At 44.5% G+C, this 21,345-nt stretch overlaps 2 protein-coding genes and 1 long non-coding RNA gene across 6 annotated transcripts; 1 reads left to right on the top strand and 2 right to left on the bottom strand.

Annotated features, from left to right (window-relative positions):
• Positions 1–2,371: 2,371 nt before the first annotated feature.
• On the bottom strand, positions 2,372–11,983 carry exoc5 (exocyst complex component 5). The gene is made up of 18 exons (XM_062397001.1): positions 11,809–11,983; positions 11,385–11,479; positions 9,577–9,724; positions 9,287–9,481; positions 7,812–7,876; positions 7,541–7,569; positions 7,307–7,416; positions 7,146–7,190; positions 6,920–7,060; positions 6,751–6,833; positions 6,453–6,662; positions 6,199–6,346; positions 5,980–6,088; positions 4,729–4,849; positions 4,519–4,605; positions 4,288–4,396; positions 3,940–4,155; positions 2,372–3,593 (listed from the first exon to the last, which is right to left on the bottom strand). Exons 1-18 carry the CDS (start codon positions 11,833–11,835, stop codon positions 3,405–3,407), a joined length of 2,127 nt encoding a protein of 708 aa, XP_062252985.1. The 5' UTR covers positions 11,836–11,983; the 3' UTR covers positions 2,372–3,404.
• A 92-nt stretch (positions 11,984–12,075) lies between these two features.
• ap5m1 (adaptor related protein complex 5 subunit mu 1) lies at positions 12,076–17,957 on the top strand. Of its 4 annotated transcripts, none has more exons than XM_062397004.1 (9): positions 12,076–12,270; positions 12,652–13,306; positions 13,406–13,633; positions 13,722–13,861; positions 14,429–14,514; positions 14,618–14,730; positions 14,828–14,924; positions 15,021–15,137; positions 17,821–17,957. In XM_062397004.1, the coding sequence occupies exons 1-8, from the start codon at positions 12,203–12,205 to the stop codon at positions 15,101–15,103; spliced, it is 1,470 nt and encodes a 489-aa protein (XP_062252988.1). In that variant the 5' UTR covers positions 12,076–12,202; the 3' UTR covers positions 15,104–15,137; positions 17,821–17,957. The 4 variants fall into 4 exon arrangements, with proteins under 4 accessions (XP_062252988.1, XP_062252989.1, XP_062252987.1 ...); XM_062397005.1 differs by lacking the exon at positions 17,821–17,957 and adding an exon at positions 16,266–16,651; XM_062397003.1 differs by lacking the exon at positions 17,821–17,957 and adding an exon at positions 15,454–16,651.
• Positions 17,844–20,378, bottom strand: LOC133961712 (uncharacterized). The gene is made up of 4 exons (XR_009922037.1): positions 19,955–20,378; positions 19,338–19,421; positions 18,082–18,196; positions 17,844–17,976 (listed from the first exon to the last, which is right to left on the bottom strand). It is a non-coding gene; the product is annotated as an uncharacterized LOC133961712 (long non-coding RNA).
• Positions 20,379–21,345: the final 967 nt, after the last annotated feature.

Genomic DNA, 21,345 nt, shown 5'->3' with positions numbered 1-21,345 from the left:
TGGAAAACACTCCATGGTGGCACAGAATTAATAGTGTTCTTTTTTTTATTATAGGTGAAGGCGTGGGGCGAAGTGGAAAAATACACAAGCACATTAGTTTAGGATCATCAAAAGGAAAGTGGTGTGTGGTGGCAGGAATCAAGGGAGATTGTTGTTAATAATAATAATAAGGAAAAGTGAGCAAAGGAGGAGAGTTGGCACCGTTCACATCCTGCACAGTGCTGCTCCCACCTGCCCAAGACTGAAGGTGGCGCGGGCACCTGTGCCGTTTTGGCCCCGGGAACATACGGGCAGGAGGTCAAGGCCGGGGCAACATCTGCATCGCATCAGATAGCCTGGCTGTCAGCCCACGCCATGAGAGCCTCACGCTGAGAAATCCTAAAGAATAGATTTATAAATCATCACTGTGAATTTGATAGAAATATAGTTTAAAACCCATTTTCAACTCAAATGCTCAGTATTATTTTCATGATGTCTCCCGTGGAGTTTCTTAATTTTTCAACATTTGTCTCATCTATTGCATGATTTATAAATGCAGAACTTTATCTTTGAAAACAACAACACCTACCTTCATGTAAAGCTTGGTCTGTGCAGTGAAAAGGACCTGAGTCATTTCAAACAGGGGGTTCCCAGTCTGCCACAGCAACATCACCTGAGTCCTCTTCCCGATGGCGCGTAAAACAAACCCCCGAAATTAGTATGAGCCACCGGCACACTAAGAGCAAATCATTATGCATCATTAGGTGAAGATTTAGTTTGAACGTGTTTAGCAGGAATTAAGCAAAGCTGTTGTTGACATGGATTGACTGCTGTAATGCTTTATTGTCAGTGCTCCAGGAGGCAGAGGGAGGGCCGGCCTATTCGGGGTATGTAGCGGAGCAGAGACGCACCGAAAGCAAGGATTTGCGGGATGCTGGGAAGGACCGACTGGTTGGAGGAGAGAGAGAGAGTGGACGGACAGGAAAGTGTGGTTGATGATTTGGCAGAGGCAGAGGAAGAGAGGGGGATGAATGATGAAAGGGTAAACACATGTGGTCAGGGGAGGAGAGGGTTTGGTTGCAGAATTTTAAATGTTGAATCTTAAGCTCAGTGTTGATGCTGAAGTGTTATTAAAGACTCAGGATTTGGCCTGAATCTGCACGAAAGAGGGTCCTATTTAAATCTAACGCGTAGGTGATAGGCGCTCCAGATAGATGACACTGTATCAAAAATGAATTTGGGCTGTGGCTTCATTGTAACTTGGAAAATATCAACCTATTTATTGCTCGGTCCGACTTTTTAAATTCTACACTAACATTTTCCTGCTACTGCATAGAGCCAGGAGGATCTGAATGCAAACGGATACTGACGTGGGTTATGTTACCAATTCAAGGCCAAACGCTCCGATATAAGGAGGATTTTCTCCTATCCGAATCACAGGGGGAAATACTGCTGCTATTGGATGAATTAAACTTCAGTAGTAGGGGGGGAAAAAACCCTCAACAAGAAGCAGAATCAAAGGTGGAACGCGAACAACTCTTCCATGGTCAGCTCAACCACAGAGAAGTTTCCCCTCTCCCGTCCTGACGCCCCCTGTGTTTGTATGTACTGGCGTCTTTATGTGTCTGAATGTGTGTATGCAAGAGCTGCTCAAACTGACGCGTAAGAGAGGACAGTCTTATCCAGCTCTCCAGTGTTGACAGTATTACTAATCCCCTCCACCTGCTCAAACACCCACCCCCCAAAACACATCCCTCCCCCTCTTGCGTGCGCCTGTGCCGGTAGTCCCTGGGGCCGGGCTGCGCCTCTGCCTCCGTCTCCACGCCAGTTATCGTTCCCGGCCCGGCTCCGCTCCCCCAACCTTTCCCCGCGCCACGTACATTAATCGCTGCAAAAACAAATAGTTTTCACATGTTTGGAAAAGACCCACTGTTTGCATCAGGGCCTAACAAAATAATTTTTACAAGCTATCCGGGTGTGATTAGGGCTGAGAGAATTGAATTTATGTGGCATTGATAATATTAATATTAACCTAATTAATTATGTTGTTTGAGCTTGCACAGCACTGTGTGTACCTTCTACACAACACTAACCAGCCGGAGCTGGAACTGAGCTCTCAGGCGTCTCTATCTCCCCGGCTCTCCCCCAGTCCATGACTACTGCACACAATTCATCAGCTCGTAGATATCTAATCCCCTCTGGCTCCGCTCACTTCCTGAAGTCTAAGAAAGAACTTTACTCTGGTGGCAAGAATTCCCATGAATACTTGAAGACTTCTATAGAAAGGAGGACCGTTTCATCTCACTTTGAAAGTGACATTCAAGAGAGAACCGAAGTGACTTTGGATTCGCAGCTCGGCATTTATGAAGGATATCATGAGCAGGGACGAGAGTAAAATGCAACATCTTATTTAATGAGTCACTAATTAAGGTAACAGCAGCACAGTGGGAGCAGCTTTGCGTATGAGACAAGTTTCAGGCATCGGGACGCGATCTGGCGTCTCTTAGTGCAAAAGACAGTGAGTGTGAACCTCCCATAAGCCCTGTGTGAAGAAGTCCCCTCTAGGTTGTTTCCTTCATCGCCAGAGGTCAACATTTCAATGTCTCCTGACCCAGAAACACTGCAGATCCAGTCTGTGTGCACCGCTGGATGAGCAAGTGTTGATCTGTGCAATTACAGTGACACATACTCAGTGACCCATCGCACCAATCATCTGAGCCCGAGAGGGGACCACCCAAATCTCCAGAGAGGCTCCCAGGCCTGCGTGTAGTTCAGATCACAGTTCTCTGTGATGGCCTGTTGACCTTTTGCTTTGTGGTCGGAGCTCGGAGGTTCGAGAGGTGGTCATGTGTCTCTCTCAGCCAGACCGAGCTCTATCTCATGCTCGGCCGTGCTGCCTCTGTTGTCTACAACCCACTAGGAAGAGAAGCTGTTCCCGATAGACAGTGCCACTGCCGGCCTGATGTTTGACTTTACAGAGGGATTGTTGACCGTCTCCCTTTCAACAACTTCAGGGACTTTTCTTGTGCACAAGTGCAGCCACAGAATTTATATATTTGGCACAATAAAAAAAAAAAAAGTTTCTCAATTTTCTTTTACATAAGCACAAAATTATACATTGTCCATTTACTTATAATATTCAGAAATCTTAGATTGGTGATGGATTAGTATTTAAAAACAAATGAAATCTTAAGTCAATAGATATTTAAATTTCTTGGACAAAATAAATCGGTAAAATGCACATTTCCCAAATTCAAGGAGCACTGGCCTTCGCCTCCATGATGTACAAAGCGATCCCAGTCAAGTCTGTATGCCGGGGGCCAGACCGATGCGTTCTCTGAAACAGGGATGGGTTTCTTCAAGGTGCGTCATCTCATCAAAGCATTGGTTACTGGACGGAGGGCAGCAGAGTGTTGCATCAGTCACTAACTGAAATGGCGGCCCAGTCTGGCTGAGCGGTAGTCCACTCTGAGCTGGACGAAGGCATGCAGGAGGTTCCGCTCCAGGTTGGTGAGCTGCTCACCCGAGCACACCTGCTTCAGGTTGTCGGGGGCGACCACCAGGAGGTTACAGAGGGCGTGGAGTGTGTCGAAGAGCTGCAGCACTAGAGGAACCTGGAGGACGGAGAAACAACATGTTCAGATGGTCATATCAATCACAGTGTATCTTTTGCGCACGAAAAACCACACAGGGACCATACAAATTTGTAAGTCTTATAACTATTTTGTCATATCAAATAAAAATCTCAAATATTTTTGTACAACAGAGAGAGAATTTGCTGCTTTCATGTCTGATATAACTGACAAAATAATGAACTTTTAAAACTAAAAATTTCTTAGATTTTCTGGGAGAAAAATAAATCAACAAAAATAATCATCCACATAAGCAAACACCTAGACTGGCCTTTCACATATAAAGTTTTCTTTTACCCTCTGACCTATGCCCCCGTCCCTCCCTCACCCTGAATTCTTTGGCGCATCTTCGGTATTCAGCTACGTCGCAGATGGCCAGCATGCCTCCCATCGAGCTGTAGCTGTACTGCTGTAGGTGCTCGTGGATGAGCCGGTGGAAACGCACGCCCAGCTCCGTCAGCACCACGTCCACATTTTTCCCATCCATGGATTTCCGCACGTGTTCAACCTGCCGACTGACGTACGCGCACACCTTGGAGCAGGCCTGTCGGGCGGGAATACACAAAGGGAAACATGGAGGAGATGCTGACAAACTAGCTAAATCTGTCAGTGTTTAATCAAAAAACAGAACAGAAAAAATGAGACAGAGGCCTCTTGTCTCTCTTAGATCTCTTACTGTAGTGTACTGGATCATGACGTTGTTCTCATCTTCAGGCCTAAAGTCGGTCTTCTTCTGCTCTGTAGCCAAAACGTGCTTCATTTGCCCCACCATGCAGTTCAGTGTTCTGTGTGTGGCAGAAAAATACATAAGAAAACAGCTTGTCTTGCCATTTGTTGGTTTTAGTTTTCCCATATTAAAAATAAAACATCTCTATTGGCAGTAGTTTCCCACCTGTTATAACCTCACCTGTCAATTCCCGTGTCCAGTTTTACTTCCATCTGTTCTATCGTCTCTTTCTTTTTGTGCAGGCACTCTGCCAACTTTTGAGATGAGCTGGAGAGATAATTCAGATGGTAAATCAGAGCGCCACTTTTCATCTAGAAATGGTGTGTCTAAGAGAGACAGGAGGTATATAGCTAAACAAATATTCAGAAATATATATAACCACTAACTGACCTTATAAGAGGCATAAGCTGGTCATTAAACTGCTTGTCAAACAAGTGGAAGATAGAGTTTGCTTGTTGAACCACATCCAGGAAGTACAGGTTGGCATTCTTGGCGTCTGATGAGGGAATGGCTGTGGATCAAAGGGAGAGGAAGAATACATCAAGAAAATAAACCAAAATGCAGGTGAAAGAATAAATCAATGGGATTCACACAATGCAGAAATTTGCTGTTGCCTGTTCTCTATGAGTCGACGTTACAGACGCGCAATAGATGAAACAGAGATTCTCATTCACATTAACACTCAGTCAGTGAGGAGAAAGGGGATCAAACCATGGGGGGCATCGGTAATTCACTTCCTTAAAGCAGAATATACCTCATGAATCCACCACCGGAAGATACCAAATTCATGTTTAGTTCCACTGTAGCTGCCTGGAGGTGATAAGCTGTCTCCTTATTATACAGGCACATGCAGGAGGTAAAGAAGGGCCAGACACAGTCTCCTTCACAGAGAGGTAGCTTGGATATTTATCTGTTACACCTGTTAACTGCAGCAAAATGGGTTAGCTATAGCGTTGGTATGGTGTCCATGGCAACACGCTTCCTCATCTGGTCCCTGACAAAGTGAAAGGCTACAGGCGCAGTAGGCTCATGTAAGTAACTTCGGTTAGTGATGAGACATCAAGTGTTTTTTTCCCCCTCCAGGTGTCAAAGGAAGAAAAACTGTGGCAATCTGATTGAGATGTGGCACCAAGGGAAACGGGCTCAAAGGTTGAAACTCTAACGCTGCATTGTCGAGATCAAAAAGTCACAGACAGTGGCATTTCAAATGATCTTATCCGGGTGGTGAAGAGCTTGTAGCTCCATTTGCCTGAGAGGACACAACCTTTGCATTCTTTGGTCAAGTTGTGAATAGAAGACAATATGAGTATATTTATCACCATAACTATCCAGGTCCATTGCTTTTTATGTATTCTGTTCAAAGGCAACTGTGGATCAGGAGGTAGTGGGGGTCGTCCGCTAACCAGAGGGTTGGTGGTTTGCTCCCCACGACCTCCAGTCTGTATTCTGAAGTTTTCCTTGGGCAAGTTTCCTTGGGCAAGGTACTGACCTCCAAATTGCAGTTGACAGTGTGTGAATGGTGGGCGATTGATAATAAGCGATGCATAAAGATATATAAACATACATTATATATGATGGTGTGTAAATACAGTCTATTTACCATATACGCATTATGGTTATAAAGAGTTTAGGAGGATGTACCTGAGAGGCCAATCTCCAGGGCGTAGTCAATGTGATCCACACAAAGATGTTCGACCAGCAGCAGGAATATTGAGAAGGCATTCTTGGGTAGGTCAGAGGGATCTGAAAGCTGTGGGACCCCAAAACATAAAACTCTTTCAAAAACTACTTTTCTCTAAAAGACTTCACTAATACACTCCCCCCTTCCCCTACAAGCTAAACAAAGCAGAGCAGCCTCACCCTGTTGCATCTCTCAAAGGCATGGCGTGTCTCTTGCAGCAGGTTGACGACCAGCTCTGGGGAGAGAAAGGTCTCCCCATGAGTGTCGATGCTGGGGCCCAGCGGAAGGTTAGTGCGCTGTCTGATACGCTCCTTCAGCTCTTGAATGCTGTAGAAGAATGTGGATCAAGATTACTTTGTGCATCTTCATTTTATTATTGGGCAAAAGAGATTTTCAATAATTCTAGCTTAATCTGGCATGCTGAAACTCTGACCTTCCGGTGCCTATGAGGCGTTTCTGATGGTTCTTGGAGTCATAGTATCGCTGCAGAATCATAGCACCTCGAGTGCGAAGGTATTCCCTCTCCATGTCAATGTAACTTTCCAGGTAGGAGGAGAAGATGCTCTTTATCAGCTTGGACAGGAACGTGTGCTTGTCTGAGCCCAGGTTGAACTCCGTTAGCTTGGTGGCTAATGCTGTGGTTCTGAGGAGTGCGTAAAGAGAAAAGTAAAAATGTAAGTATTAAGGTGTTGACCGAAAGTGAATAGAAAGTATGCGGCCAAGTTATTTACTTGGAGTAAAGGTCATAGAGGTTCTTGAGGTACTGTTCCACATCAGAGTGCCGGGTCGTATCCAGTTTATCCTTGACGTGGGCCTGGAGACACAAAGCCCGTCAAATATAAAACAAACAGATGAAACACAGCTAGACAATACAAAACAGACGAGCAGTAGTAGAAATACCTGTAATTTGATCTCAAAGATGTTTTGGATGAGTTTGGCCATGACAGTCTCTGGGCTGCTGAAGACCTCGCCCACCTGCTTGTTGACCCTCTGGCAGAGGACCGCAGTGTCCTCAAACACATCGTTCCTCAGGTAGGCCCCCTTGAGACAGATAAGAGTCACTCGGGTATTACTGACACCCAAAACGTGCAGTGTGTGACATATAAGAGGATTTTTTTTTACTCACTTCTTGACACTGTTTGATATAGACGTCCACACAATGTGCATAGCCCTTTAACAAAAAGACCCAGGAGTTACTCCGGTACAACATGTATAAATCAAGTGACCATTTTAATGATCAGACCCAAGACATAAAAAATTATATCAAATACAGGGAAAGAGAATCACCTTGAAATGTAATAGAACTGCCGCAAGTTCCCTCATCCGTCCGATCTCGCCCCTGCGCTGGGCAGCAGTGAACTCCTGGATTAACTGTCGCTCCAGGTCGTGGTACTTACCTGGATAGAAAAGTAAACACAAAGACAAAAAAATTATATCATAATGACTTAACTTTTACCATATTTATTAATCATTATATTGCAGATAATAGTGCATAATGAGTTAGTGAAACAACTAACTTACTGGCAATTTTTGCCTTGACATCTGCAAATCTGTCAGAGAAAAAACACAAGAAATCATTCAGACACAACAACGACTCGTATCCCACAATTGAGGTCAAAAGGTTATGGCACTTTCTTTTTTTTTTTAGAAATGCATTGATTTGGAATAAATGCTTAAATACTCAATTTGTTCTGCCTTATACGAACAGCAAAAGTCGACATCACTAATACACCACCTTCCTCTTGTTTGACAGGGCTCTTGTCTAAAGCTGCCTCCAGGATGCCTGACTCACCTGTCGAATGGCAGCTCCTGGGCAATGAGATGCAGCTTCTGGATGATATCAGCAGCCTCCTTAATCTGAAGGAGAGAGAGAGAGAAAGAGAGGCGGAGAGTGAGTGGGTGAGAGAGAGACAGATGTAAGGTGAGGGAAAAAGAGAGAGAGCACGACAGAACCATGAGAGGTGGACATCCAGACAGAAAGCGGGCAGGCCGCCGGCAGTGTTCTCCACTTGGGGGGGGGGGGATCATCATCTTAGAGCAGCCCTCCTCCACCTCCCTGTGTTGAACAGGGAGCTGATAACAGACAGGCTGCGCTCACCTGGGCATCGGCAGCAACAACAGCAGCAGCAGCAGTCCTGACTTAGCGGCACATCCAACTCTTTATTGGCATGCCTTTTCTGAATGGGCTGTAATCCCACAGGAGTCTAAATCGCCTTCAATAATCTGTCCGGCCAGGGATATCTGTCTAAAAAAAGGGGGCCCTGTCGAGAACTCCCCTACCTCCGCCCCTCCTGACATACAAGCTGGCTGAAAAAGCCCCAGACCTACGAAAGGCCCGCCGTCCGCAACTCCTCTGTTCCTGCAGATGCCTGCCTCAGCTAACATCATTACTCCGCTCCCGTGAGGAGGATCCAGCCTTTCTGCTCGGCGAAGGTTTTCTAAGTATCTGTCCCCCAGCTAAGATTAGCTAAATCCCATGTAAGTAATGTAGCCGTCTCCCTGCAGTCAGGGTTTAGCAGCACTTGTCTCCACGCTGGCGGCCCAGCCCTCCCTTTCAGAAGGATTAGCAAAGCCACCCCCCTTCAGCTATTCACTTGCAGCTTTCCTCTTTCCCCCTTGTCTGGAGGTATGCTCAGGAAAAGGAATCTTGCCAGATATTTCTGCATGCCTCTCCAGAAAACTAGCTCCATCTTCAGCTCTCGTCTCTGGGATTGACCCCAAGACTCTCTGCTCTGCATCTACTAATGATGTTCCTACCAACAGGAATTAATCTGAGGCGTCCCAGCCTCTCGTTCTCACTTACATAACTGCAAAATCCAACTTTCAGGGGGTCACTTTTCTAACATCTACACGGCCGCGGTGTAGGCGGAAACTATGTGCGTCTCCTCTCACAGCATCCATGTTATCGCCTCCTTTAAATGTACGATCACGCCACAAGCTCTTTGCCTCTGTAATGCGGCACAAAGCTGAGGACCAACTAAATTCTTGCTCCAAGACAACTTACTAGAAATGCAATTAGGGTTGACATGAGCATGTTGACATCCATGTGAGTCGATCACCCAGCTATTGTCAGGCAGCAAATGACAGTTTATTAATCCAAATTAGCTGAGGGATCCAACTAAAGGGATAAACTTGACAAATTAATATGGATGCTCTGCCTCCTAATCCCGTTCATTCTTACCTCCGGCAATATCACAGCGGGGGACCTTGTCAATGGTCACACCTCCGCCAGAGTGAATGGAACGAAGGCGTGCAGCGTGTACGCACCTTGTCTGGGTTATTGAAGACGTCACTGCGTAGGTCTCCATCCAGGAACTCGTTGAAATAGGTCATCAGACGCTGAGCCTCCACAGCCCTCTGCCGGGGTGTGTTCACGCCCTCCAGCTGGTCGCCAAGGTGACAAACCTTGGTGGCCACATAGCTGATGTGCTCGTCAAGCTCTTGGAAATGCTGGAAGGCCACCTGAATTGACACAGAAAAATAAAGACATGAAAAATAGATGAAGAATTTGGTGTTCTAGGCTATGAATAAAAAAAATATCTGACCATACAACACACCTGGTTGCTTCTCTGCAAATCTTGCACTTTGTGGGCAAATTCCTTGGCTTCACGATGACACTGATGCTCGAGCTTCTCCACCCGCCGCTGGATCCTCTCATCCAGTAGCTTAAGCTCCTCTATGTGGTTCTCAAACTCCTCTAAGAGCCTATAACAGAGGAGAGAAAGGTATATGGATCCAGAACTTCACATCGGTTTAAATAACACACAGTAAATCCTCAACAAACACACAAGTAAACACACATAAATATTGCTCTTGTTCGTGAGGAAGTGATTGCAGAACACAAGGTTAAATCTGTCCCACTGACCTCACACTCACAGTTAATAGTTACTGAATAGTACCGGTTGCTTAATGCTGGGTCCCCAGACTTAAGAAGCTCTGAGAACTAGCAGCTTCGTCAGCTGCATTTTAAGTGTCACCAGGCTCGCAGAGCAAATGTTCTAAGTCAGCACCACATTTCACAGAGTAAGAAACATCCCAAAATGATGAGTGTATAATCTCTTGACTAATTCCCTCAGCACTGGCTACAGCTTAAAGACATCTCCCATCCCTTCCCAATAGACACTCATTCCCTGGCTGGTGACTCACAGTATGGTGGCCTCCACAGATATGTTGTCTCTGACTCCTCGCTAAAAGCTTCCAACGAGGTGGTAGCAACAGTTTTGAAGGAAGAAGATAAGGCAGGACGGATCTACAGTACAGTTTAAGTGTTATGGCATTTTTGCTTACGAGACGTAAGTAGGTCCCCAAGTGTAAACACAACAACAAGCAGAGGAAATGCCATGCAAAAGAAATCTAAGCACTGATATTTCCGTTTTTTTCTCCAACCATCATCGACATTGAATTAGCGTAGAGGACACCAAGATGAGCTTTGGTCAGTGTAAAAGGAAAAACTTCAGTTTCCCTCCCAGTAATGGTGAGTTGAAACTGATAGGTATAAAAGAAGAATCATCATTTACAGTAAGATATTTTCATTCTATGATTAATCTCTGGATTTTTTGAAAACAGAAAAATTGTCATGTTTGCCCTTCAAAATGTCAAAAACTTCCTGACAAGTAGGATAAAATAAAACAAATACTTCGTTTTCTGGTTTACTAGTACTTTTTGACTTGAGAGATAATTTAAGACATTCCTTGATGTCACAATCTAATCAACTTCAATGAGAGTCTGAAAATATTAGACATGAGTCTGGAAGAGGCCAGGAGGACGGCATAAAGACATACCAATTAGTTGCATTGCTGTGGAGATGATTACACTGTCAGTAGATAATAGAAAAGGCTGTTGGATATTTAAAAGTCATGATATGATATATTACTAATGCATCTTCCTGAGAAGTAAGTTTGTCATTTTCATGTTAAAATTTAAACAAAAATTTGCATGCAAGATTAAAAGAAAGCTCACAAGATGTAGGAGTATTTTATACATTTTAATAACTCAATATTAAATGTTTATTGTGATTTTGCAAAAATTAAAGAAATGCAATAGGCTGTAGAAAAACTGGCACCATAACCTGCAGTATGAGATTTCACTAAGCTACAGCCTCATAGTCAGAGTAATCTGAGATGGGTTAGGGGGTAGAGCGGTTGTCCTCTAACCAGAAAGTTGTCCCCATCTGCATGCCGAAGTGTCCTTGGGCAAGATACTAAACCCTGTATTGCCCCTCATAGAAAAAGTGCTGCAACAACCAAAGGCAACAACCTGCACTGCAAAGCGCTTTGAGTGGTCATCAAGACGAGAAAAGCTCTACACAAACACAGACCACGTGTGTGTGGTGAATGTAAATACAAATTAAAAGCTGCTTCCGTACCTTTTAGGGTCGAAAGCCTCAGCTCCTCCTTTGGAGCCTCCTCCAGGAGTCCTCCACGCCAACCTCTCAATGTACTCATCTGCGTCAAAGGGCTCCTGGGGGGGGAGAAGGTCGTGTTAGTGCTAATGTTCTCCTCCATTCAAACACTGAATCTAATGTTATGGTAATAAAAGCACACACACACACTGGGATGACTGACATAACGGCTAATAACAGCTAATAACGAGGCCATTTCTTCGATTCATGAAATAAACAGCGTTCGTCCAGAACAGTTTTCACGACATGACGCAAACTTCCTCCCAGCTGCTCGAGTCCTTATTAGACCCTAATAACAGAATGAATAGTGACGGGCACCGTTAGGCTGCCGTCAACGATAGCTACAGCCTTGCTAACCTGACAGCTAACAGTGCTCCGGTCATTGTACCTCGAACAGCTGAGCGGTCGTCGCCATGTTGACGCTTCAGCTCGCTTCGTGTGGGGATGCAGGTGCGGGGAAGGAGCTCGGAGTCGGTAACGCCGCCGACTTCCGCATGGATTTGGCGATTTGGTGCAGTTTCGCCCTTTGTTGACAGCCTGATGATTAGCAGCCCAGCTTCCTGTATGAGAGCAGGGTGGGGATGGCTGAGGCCCGGGGCGCATGCGCGCGTGGGTCGGCTGATTGGCGGTGGAAGTCACGTGACACAACAACAGGAAGTCGGTGCACCGTGGATGTGTCATGAGACCAGAGCCTGTTTTTATTTGTGACAAAATGTGATCGTTAATATGATGAGAGTCAGGTTTGTGTTTGTATCACGTGAGGATTCAGTGCAGCCGGAGAAATGAGTGTGCGAGCTTTGTGGATTGTTTCTCACGAGAAGGGAGAAAATGTGTCGATACGATTCTCGAGGTTTGTAACTAAATGTTCTCCTGCATGATGCACATGTCCCGCTATGAACTATCACATTGTTTATAGCTGTATGTTATTATGTCTTATCTAATCTTCAGTTCATCTAATTAAGTCTGGAGCTTATCTCAAGTTCCTTCTTACAAGGTTTTACAAATGATCGACACCGCTTCTCAGTTTTTTATTAAATAGTTTATATCTATTTTAAAACTGTCTTCAAAAAACGGTTCTATTAAAAAGCCTTTTTCAGTTTGCTGATGGTTTTAGCAGCATCCTGTTTTATTTGGCGTATTGTTTCCTCCATGTATACCTGCTTGTTACAATGTTTAGAGAGCTTATTATTATTATAATTATAATTATAATTATTATGTCTAACCCCCACAGGAGGTTCTCCACTGTGGAGCACCGTGCTAAATGCCTGGCAGGGTCCTCCTATGTAGCTGTCCCAGAGGACGGCACCGTGCTGCAGCTACTGCTCACTGAGCTGGGTCTCTCCGAGCCAGACAAGACTTATGTGGCTCTCAGAGACGACTGCCTTCATCGCCAGCGGTCACCGGCACTGGAGCTGCACGTGGATGGTCCTGGAAAGGGAATACTGTGGCCGGTGTTGGCCATCTCACAAGGGCCCCTTATCCTGGCTTGCCTGTGTTTAGTGGATGCCCCTCCTGAGCCACGGCCACCCCTGGCCAACCTGCTCTCTGTCTCACAGGGTCTCACCCTCCTGGCAGGCCTACAGACTTTTCTCCTGGGCTCGGGGAACAAGCCTGATAGCGAGGGGCCGGCCTCTCGGCTTGCAATGCTGCCATCTGTTCTCCTGCAGGTTTGTCCACTTGGGACACCCCTGGATCTGCCAGCACTGGGGGCACCGGCCACAGCGCCCACACCTGCTGGGAACCAGAAGCAGCCGGCCTGGAAGACAGGTCTCTACCGGGGTCGGGCAGTTGTGAATGTAGCTTTGATGGAAACGGTGCGCTCCATGCAGTATGGGAATCCGAGCACACAGGACCTCTGGGATGTGTACGGCACAGTGACATGCAAAGTAAGTGCACAGTTGAAAGGGAAGTAAGTAAGTCATACATTTTTGACAATTAACTAACTTTTCCTCTTGCTTTCTACTTTCTCCATATCTCTCCATAAGTGTGAGGTGGAGGGGGTGCTCCCAAATGTGACGGTGACCCTCACACTGCCACCAAACGGTTCTCCACTGCAGGACATCCTAGTCCATCCCTGCGTCACCTCACTGGATTCTAGTATCCTGACCGCCAGCAGCGTCGATAACAGTGACAGCTCAGCGTTCTCTGGGCCCTATAAGTTCCCCTTCTCTCCTCCCCTAGAGCCCTTCAGACTATGCAGTTATACATCGCAGGTAGAGGATATACACTTCCTTCTCACATGCTTCTCATCCCACTTGTTCACTGAGCTATCATATGTGACTCTTCCAACTTTATCAACAGGTTCCTGTTCCCCCTATCCTTGGATCGTATCAACTGAAGGAAGAAGAAAACCAGCTGCGTGTGTCAGTAACCCTCAAACTTCACGAAAGTGTCAAGAACAGCTTTGAGTACTGTGAAGCACATCTGCCATTCTTTAACAGGTAATCTACAAAAATGTAAAACAAACCAAAATAGTTCTTTGTGCGGTCATTTGAATGCAATTGTTAGAAATGAGTATAAATAAAACAAGGACTGATTTGAGAAAGTAGTGACAGTTCATCAGACGCCACCTGCAGCTGTGTCGGCAGGTGAACATCGTGGGGTATTAGGTTTCCATCTTCCTGTATCGTAATTGAGATTGTCCACGTTTGTACTTTAGTTTCAGTCTTGCTTTACAGAATCATTACACTCCCACACCAAGGATTTATTATATCAGCAGATAATTCATCTGCCAGCTTCTCACATTTAATACACTTGAGGAACATTTGTCCCTATGTCGGTTTCTTACAGGCTGAAACTTTCATTCTCTAAATGGACCAATAAAGATTGGTGTAAAATATGCTGTCACTGCTTGCCCCTGTGTCAGTATCTGTGTAAAAACACAGCTGAATGTGGTTGAACCCATGAAATGTAAATTTTCAGAATTCTAAATTACTATCTACTATTATCTCAGTTTAGCGTGGTTGGTAATATGAATACAACCGTTTATAAATGGGCTGTGTGTGCAGGGATCAGATGGGTGTGGTGGACGTGAAGGTGAGCTCCGGGCAACTGGATGTTTCAAAGGAGAAGAACCTGCTGGTCTGGACACTGGGTAGACATTTACTTCTGCTCATCACTGTATATAAAAACACTTTTATTGCGGCTGTGTATTTGAAAAAGAAACTAATCAGCAGATTCCTGTCACTGACATGTAGGACAGAAGTTTCCTAAATCTCGTGAGGTCATGATGGAGGGCAGGATCACCTTCTCTGGGCCCACACCAGGACCTACTGACCCTCTCTGCACAGATCTGACTGCCTACATCAAAGTAGGTTCATATGTGTGGTGAGAGTCAGAAACATGTCTTTAGTCTTAATGTATGCAATGTTCTACAGTCATTAACAAATCCACTGTTATTTTCACAGATGTATTTCAAGGTGCCTGACATAACACTTTCTGGAGCCTGCGTGGATCAGCATTCAGTGCAGGTTTATTCTTCTGCCAAACCCCGGATTGTAACATGTGAGCAATTTGAATGTTTTTGTATCAAAGAGTTTTTGATGTATACACATTTTATCAAAGTAAACAATTGTCTCTGTCTGTCTGTTGTATTTACAGCCCGAGAACTTCAATCCAAAGAGTACTTTATATGGAACTCAGCAGGTGCTGCTCCAGTGTCCTCTGGGCAGATGATGCTGTAGCGTGGATCTGTAAAAGAGGAGCTTGGTGTTCAAGGTGCACAGTTCACTGTATTACACTGTATTATATTCAAGGGACTGAAGAACATGCATGCAGAATATGTAAAGGACATGTGACTCCATTAAATTAAGTTGTTAGAAACTTGTTGTGGCTGTAGTATTCATAAATGAGCACCTGTCAATTGGTTTAAACATGTTACACGTTAATCTAATATTCCCTTGTAAATAATTTAGCAAATCAGTGTTCAAACTTTTGCAGAAACATGCTTTTTTTTTTCATCATACCCTTCCTTGTGGTTAAATGTCTTTCACCCCCCCAACTTTCACCCTCCCTCAAATTGATCCCATTGCAGACACAAGGGCCACCCCTCGCTCTGACAGTCCCACTTCAGTGGCTCTCCATCAGCCGGATAATTAGCAGCTGGGACCTTTTCATCAGCTGTTGTGGGCCTGAAGGAGACAGGCGGCTGGGCTGTGAAAGGCCAGGCTGCTCTGGCCAGTGTTTTGGCTACAAAAGGCTCCTCTTTTAGAGCTGGCAGGAGCCCTTACCCCGTCCAATCACTCCCCCGCCTCTTCTTGACCCCGTCCCCGCCCTGTCAACTAGTGGTTCGTTCAAACACACAACCCCTCCAACCAGACTGTGATTGAGCGCTGACCCTCTGGCCCTCAGAGACTTTAAAGGCAGACGGTCCCATTCAGCGAGCAGGAGCTGCCTAATTGGTGAAAAAGTCACAAGGACAGTAATGGTGGGGTGGCCTTTTGAGGTTGCGGAGGTGCTTTAACTCGATTAATCTAGAGCCTCAGGTATTTGATTTTTGAACCCTATTGTTACAACACAAAAGGGGTAGATCTTCCTTGATCTTTACTTAAATAGGTTACTTGAAGGCATGTTTTTCCACAGTTAACAATGACTTCACCTGAACTCTGATGAGTAATAATAATGAACAACCAGCCGTCGAAGGGTTAAATTCGAGGCCCACTGCTTCTCAGCAGCCAGACTCCTCTGAGTGGCCTCATTGTGTGCTGTTGGCCTCTTGTGCCCCTTGCTGGTCCAAATGCTACATTCTCACGTGGATTTCCACTCTGAAGGCTGACCATGACCAATCCTCTGTCAATTGGAACCAATTGCTCACACGGCATCCTTCACCTTCTTTTTATGTGGCAGTGCGGAGTGGCAGACACCAAGACCTCTCGGCTCTCCCCTCCAGGATGATTTGGCTTTAAGGCCCAGTGTATGTGGCTAGCGAACCGGAAGAGGAGTTGGGCCACTCTAAATCTCCTAAATATGTGGCCAGTCTGGCTCCTGTAGTCTGCAGTCACAGGGCTCTCCCTGGCAGACTTTGCTTTGTTGATTGAATGGCTTGCTAAGTAGACGGACTCACTTTAATGCGTTGCTGTGGTCCGGTGCCTTCTGCTCACGCTTTGGGTGTGAAACCTGATGAGCGTTTCAAAATTAAAAGTGTACTTCCTCCCTGTTAACGTGTAAATATTGAAGGGATTAACGATTTTCTGTTACAATAACCTTTGAACAAATAAATTTCAGAATTTAAAGCAACACTGTGGATCATTATTAATCATGTTAATACATACTGAGAATGGACAGAATAAAGTGATATAAATATATGTGATGATTCCGAAAGATTTTCCATATGAAACCAACATACTGTAATAATAACCACAGCTGATGTCCACTGACCTGTGGACACACACTTCACTTTGTCCCTCAGCACAATCATGACACCCAGTGGCAGAGCTCTATACAGTTCTTATTACACTTCCTCTCTTCAGTTCACAATTATTCTTATCAAAATAGTTCCACCGAGATGGCGCAACACAATCTTTGCTAATTAATTCCTGTCCGGCCCCCTGCTGTGTGATGAGATCACAGCAGGGTTCCTCTAACGTACCGTGCCTGAGGAGGACCCAGGCTTGTTGTCGGCCGCTGTGGCCTCAGGTGTTTGGTGGGAGTCCAGTTCCTCTCAGCCCCTCATACCCTCGCCGAGAACCAGCCTCAGAGAGACCACTTGAGGAATGATTCTGCAATTAGCATTTTCCTCTTCACGGGCCTAATTCATTCTTCAAGAGCCACGGATCTTTTCAAATAATGGGACACGTTATCTTTGGAAGCTAAGGGATTCGTTTGTGCTAATATCTACATCAAATGTTCCAACGAGAATTCAGATGTGAATCTTTCTGAACTTAATTTTTGCTTTTAGATGTTTGTTATCAGTATTGCAGAAAGACATCACGAGCTTCTTCACGTTAGTGCGTCAATCTCACCTGTAGAGGGCGCCATAAAATCAGTCATGCAGGGAATTTGATCTGAGCCCAAGTTTGTTCATCTGGAAAGTTTAATGGATTTGAAATCATACAACACAGTGACATGATGAACTATTAAATGTTGATTTGTTAAAGCATATAAAGATATAACTAAACATGAGCCCATGATTGGTTGAGAGAAATCAATTTTTTTTGTTTTTTGCTTCAGAAGCCATGATACTCTGTTGATAATTATATTATATTACCTTTTCCTGTGTTTACTAAAAAGAAAAGGTACTCTTACTCCACTTTTCCTAACTTCTATCGCTTATCCTCCCTGACTGAGGCTAACTGCAACTATCTTACCCCTGCCCTTCTCTCAGTTTCCCTTTCAGCTGATAAGTTATTGTCCAACAACAGTCCTTTAAGTCCTGTTTCCTCTCATCTCCTGCTCTGCACAGGTGTTTTGGGCCGGTTGAGCAGAGGCAGAGCTTTTGGTTCCAGAAAGCGACTGGGGTACAGACTTTCTTCTGTTGTCTCATCCCAGAAGATGTTCCTCTCTGTGGGCCTTCTTAAAAGTTTCAGCCTCTCGGTCCCTTCTGAGTTCGGAACTCCGGCTGCACGCCCAAAATGAAATGAGCAGATCAGGTTAGAATCAATCAATAGGCCACATTCGGAGGGAAACAAGAATAAAATGCAAAAACAATAATTTGCATTCCTACCATTAAATGTATAGACAGTGTTATGTCTTCTCAGTTCTCTGGCTTGTCGGGGGTTAGCTCTTCGCTTTCGATGAGCCTGTTGGGTTAGATCCGTCTAGGCCTCCAGAAATCCTCTCTAGAAACCAGTGGTAGAAAGTAGCTACATTTACTGTTGTTTTCTTAATAATAAAACTAAATCTTTTGTTCATTATGTCTACCTTACTTCATTTTACTTTGTACTTATCAAATACAGAAAACTGCTATTAAATCAATGGTTCCTAACTCCTTTTGACTTGTAACCCTTTACAGGAAAGCTGAGGTCTCTTGTCATGTAATAGATGTTTTTGATTTGTTTCACCTCAGATGATTATCTCCACCAAGGATGTTATGTTTTCATCTCTGTCCTTTTGTATGTTGGTTCTTTTATAAGATTACCCCAAAGTTTACGGGCTATTTCCACAAAACCTCTTAGGTTTTTCACTAATTTCAGTCACATTTAGGAACTGATATTTATGAGTGTTCAGACTTTGAGCGGTTTGATTTATTTTAAGTGGACTGTTGGGCCAAGGTGGAGGTTTATGCTCCAGTGAGTGCCATTTTAATTGTATTTATAATTTTAGTCCACTTTTTGCAGCATGTGCCTGTACTTAAAGTGCATTTTGTTGATAAGACGTATGTACTTATACTTAAGCATTTTTATATTGTTGTATGAGTACTTTTCAGGCTCTGACTAACTTTGTTGTTGACAGATTTTAGCATCAATACTATGAAATTGATTGTTTTGTGATTCTGTAAACATCTGTCCCATAGACAGAAGTGGATTCAGAGAAAACCCAAAATAGTCATGTGACCATCAAGCCCGTACTTTCCTTTGTGTCTGATTCTCTGTGTGTCCAACAGAGGGGGCTTTTCTATTCCCTGTACCCTGAAAATAGATCCCATTGAGGAGCGGTCATGGCTGCAGACCACCCTAGTCTCCACTCCACCGGCACTTTAATCAGATCCACTGGGACAGGAAGGGCCCACACTCCAATGCTGAATTTATCTCTCTCTCTCTCTCTCTCTCTCTCTCTCTCTCTCTCTCTCTCTCTCTCTCTCTCTCTCTCGCTCTCTCGCTCTCGCTCTCGCTCTCTTTATATATATCTATATATATCTCTCTCTCTCTCTCTGTCTTAAGCACTGCTGCACACACTAATTCTCTTTCAATATAAAAATGTCTGAATTATTGATGCTACAGATGCACTTCAGCCCTTCCATACTTGGTCCTGAAGCTTTACCTGAATCATTCGGCTGGTGCCGGCGTGTCCTGTCTGGCCGGTTATAGAAAACTGGTGGACACCCCCATCTCTGCAGTCCCTGCCCTACAACAAACATCAAAATGCTTATTGGTTTTAAAAATAGCATGAGGTTAGGGACATCGGGGCAATCGGAAGGGGTCGTTTCCCCCCCCCTTTTTTTTTACCATGGCAATTTGACTGGCAGTGCCTGTGTGACCAATTTGAGGAGCCAGTGATCGCAGTGCCTGAGGAGAGATAATGATGGGATGTCTGGGTAAAATTCACAATCTGTCTGAAGCAATAATGCAAAACTATGTATGCCAGAGTCCCAGGACATGGTTGAACAGATGGGATTCTTCTGATATGAATAAGGCAACAAGAATAACCTGTTATAGTTAACGATACTATACTAGTATATATTATATAATATACTAGGCAGCTGGATTTGCCGCGCTAACCTTGGGTCTCAAGTTGTCTGAGAATGAATGATGCTGGAATGATGCTGAGACTTGGGTCTTACAGCACACACATGCGCACAGTTTTAGCTCATATCACAACACAAAGTGATGTTAAAAAAAAGAAAAAGAAAAAGACAAATGAATAAGACTTCCACTAACCTGAAAGTGAGGAAAGAGTTATTTCCTGCTTCGGTGGAGGTAAGGTTGTCTTCCTCCGTCCCAAAGACCCTGATGGCTGCTCCAGGGCAACCGGCAGACAAGGGAGGGTCCATTGGGGTTTGAGCGGACCCCGTTCCTCTTGTGGAATATTACATGGAGCTACTTTACGCAACCTGGTACTGGAGCCTGTGGAGCCCATTGTTCTGCTCTCTGGCTCGCGCTAAAGTACTTGTTGTCCAGTGCAAGTGAGATCCGTCTTTCAAGTCTTATGTTATTTGATAAATAATCTCACCTTTTCATTGCCTTGTCGTCATTTACCTGGAGCTTCTGTCACTATAGGTCCGCTTACAGAATAACTTCATCCACTAATTCAATTGATCATCGAGTCCCACTTGTTCCATCTGCCTCCAAACATTCCTAGTGAACCATTGCACGTTCTCCCCCACTAGCAAACTTTGTCCTGAAGCATCTCCGGCTGGTTCCAAAGTACAAATGCAATAAACACTTTTGGTTATGGCTAAAAGACTTGATGCGTACTTGATCCTGCATGCATACTTGACTTTCTCATTATAACAAGCAAGGTTTCTATGGCAACTCTCCCTACAGGTTTCTGTGTAACTCACAAGTTGATGCTTGAAGGGACCTGGTATTTTCCTGAGCCCAGAGGGTTGAAGAGAGAAGCAGGTACTTCAGGAAGTTAAAAACTGTGACTCTACTAGTGCCCAGAAGACAACAGGAAGAAGACAAACACTGTTATTAGTGCATGGTGGAGTTGTATCTGCCCCTACACATAATATTGGTAATGAGCCATGCTAGAATGAGGAGCTATCTTTACACATGTTGAATGGATTGTTGCAGACATTAATGGCCCGAAGGATTCTTAATGATTTATTTATCCCACGACTTTTCCTTTAGTGCCACCATGAGATTGACATATATTTTTTAGCTACTGCTGTGAGATGCAGTACAGATACAAGTCGAGCCCAGAGGATGGGTTGTTAAAGCACCATGTGTTCATTTAGGGCCTCCATTAGTTCAACACAAAACCTGTATTTTTCATTTTTGAGCATATGCATGGAACATGCTGATGTCAGCAGTAGCTCAAAAGCACTGCAGTGCCTATAAGTAAAGTCTGACAGAGCTGCTTGCCCGGCTGCCAGCTCTTGTTATTAATATTCTTTATTATTCAGCTTGTTTGGAGCACTATTAGTTGTCTCATGTTCCGTTTAAAAGTGCTGAATGCTCGTCCCTTTTGGACCAAATGCTGCTGATTGGCATTTAAACAGTAATATGACCAGACCTCGTAGCAGAGGGTTGTAAGTCTCTTCCGTTTCTGCTCATATTCTCTCTCCCCAGTGTCTCAGTTGTGAATTAGAATGTGTACTCAAATC

Source organism: Platichthys flesus, chromosome 10 (assembly GCF_949316205.1).
Source record: "Platichthys flesus chromosome 10, fPlaFle2.1, whole genome shotgun sequence".
Classification (NCBI taxonomy): Eukaryota; Metazoa; Chordata; class Actinopteri; order Pleuronectiformes; family Pleuronectidae; genus Platichthys; species Platichthys flesus.
The sequence above is the reverse complement of the archived record's forward strand: the minus strand, read 5'-3'. Positions and strand labels throughout refer to the sequence as shown.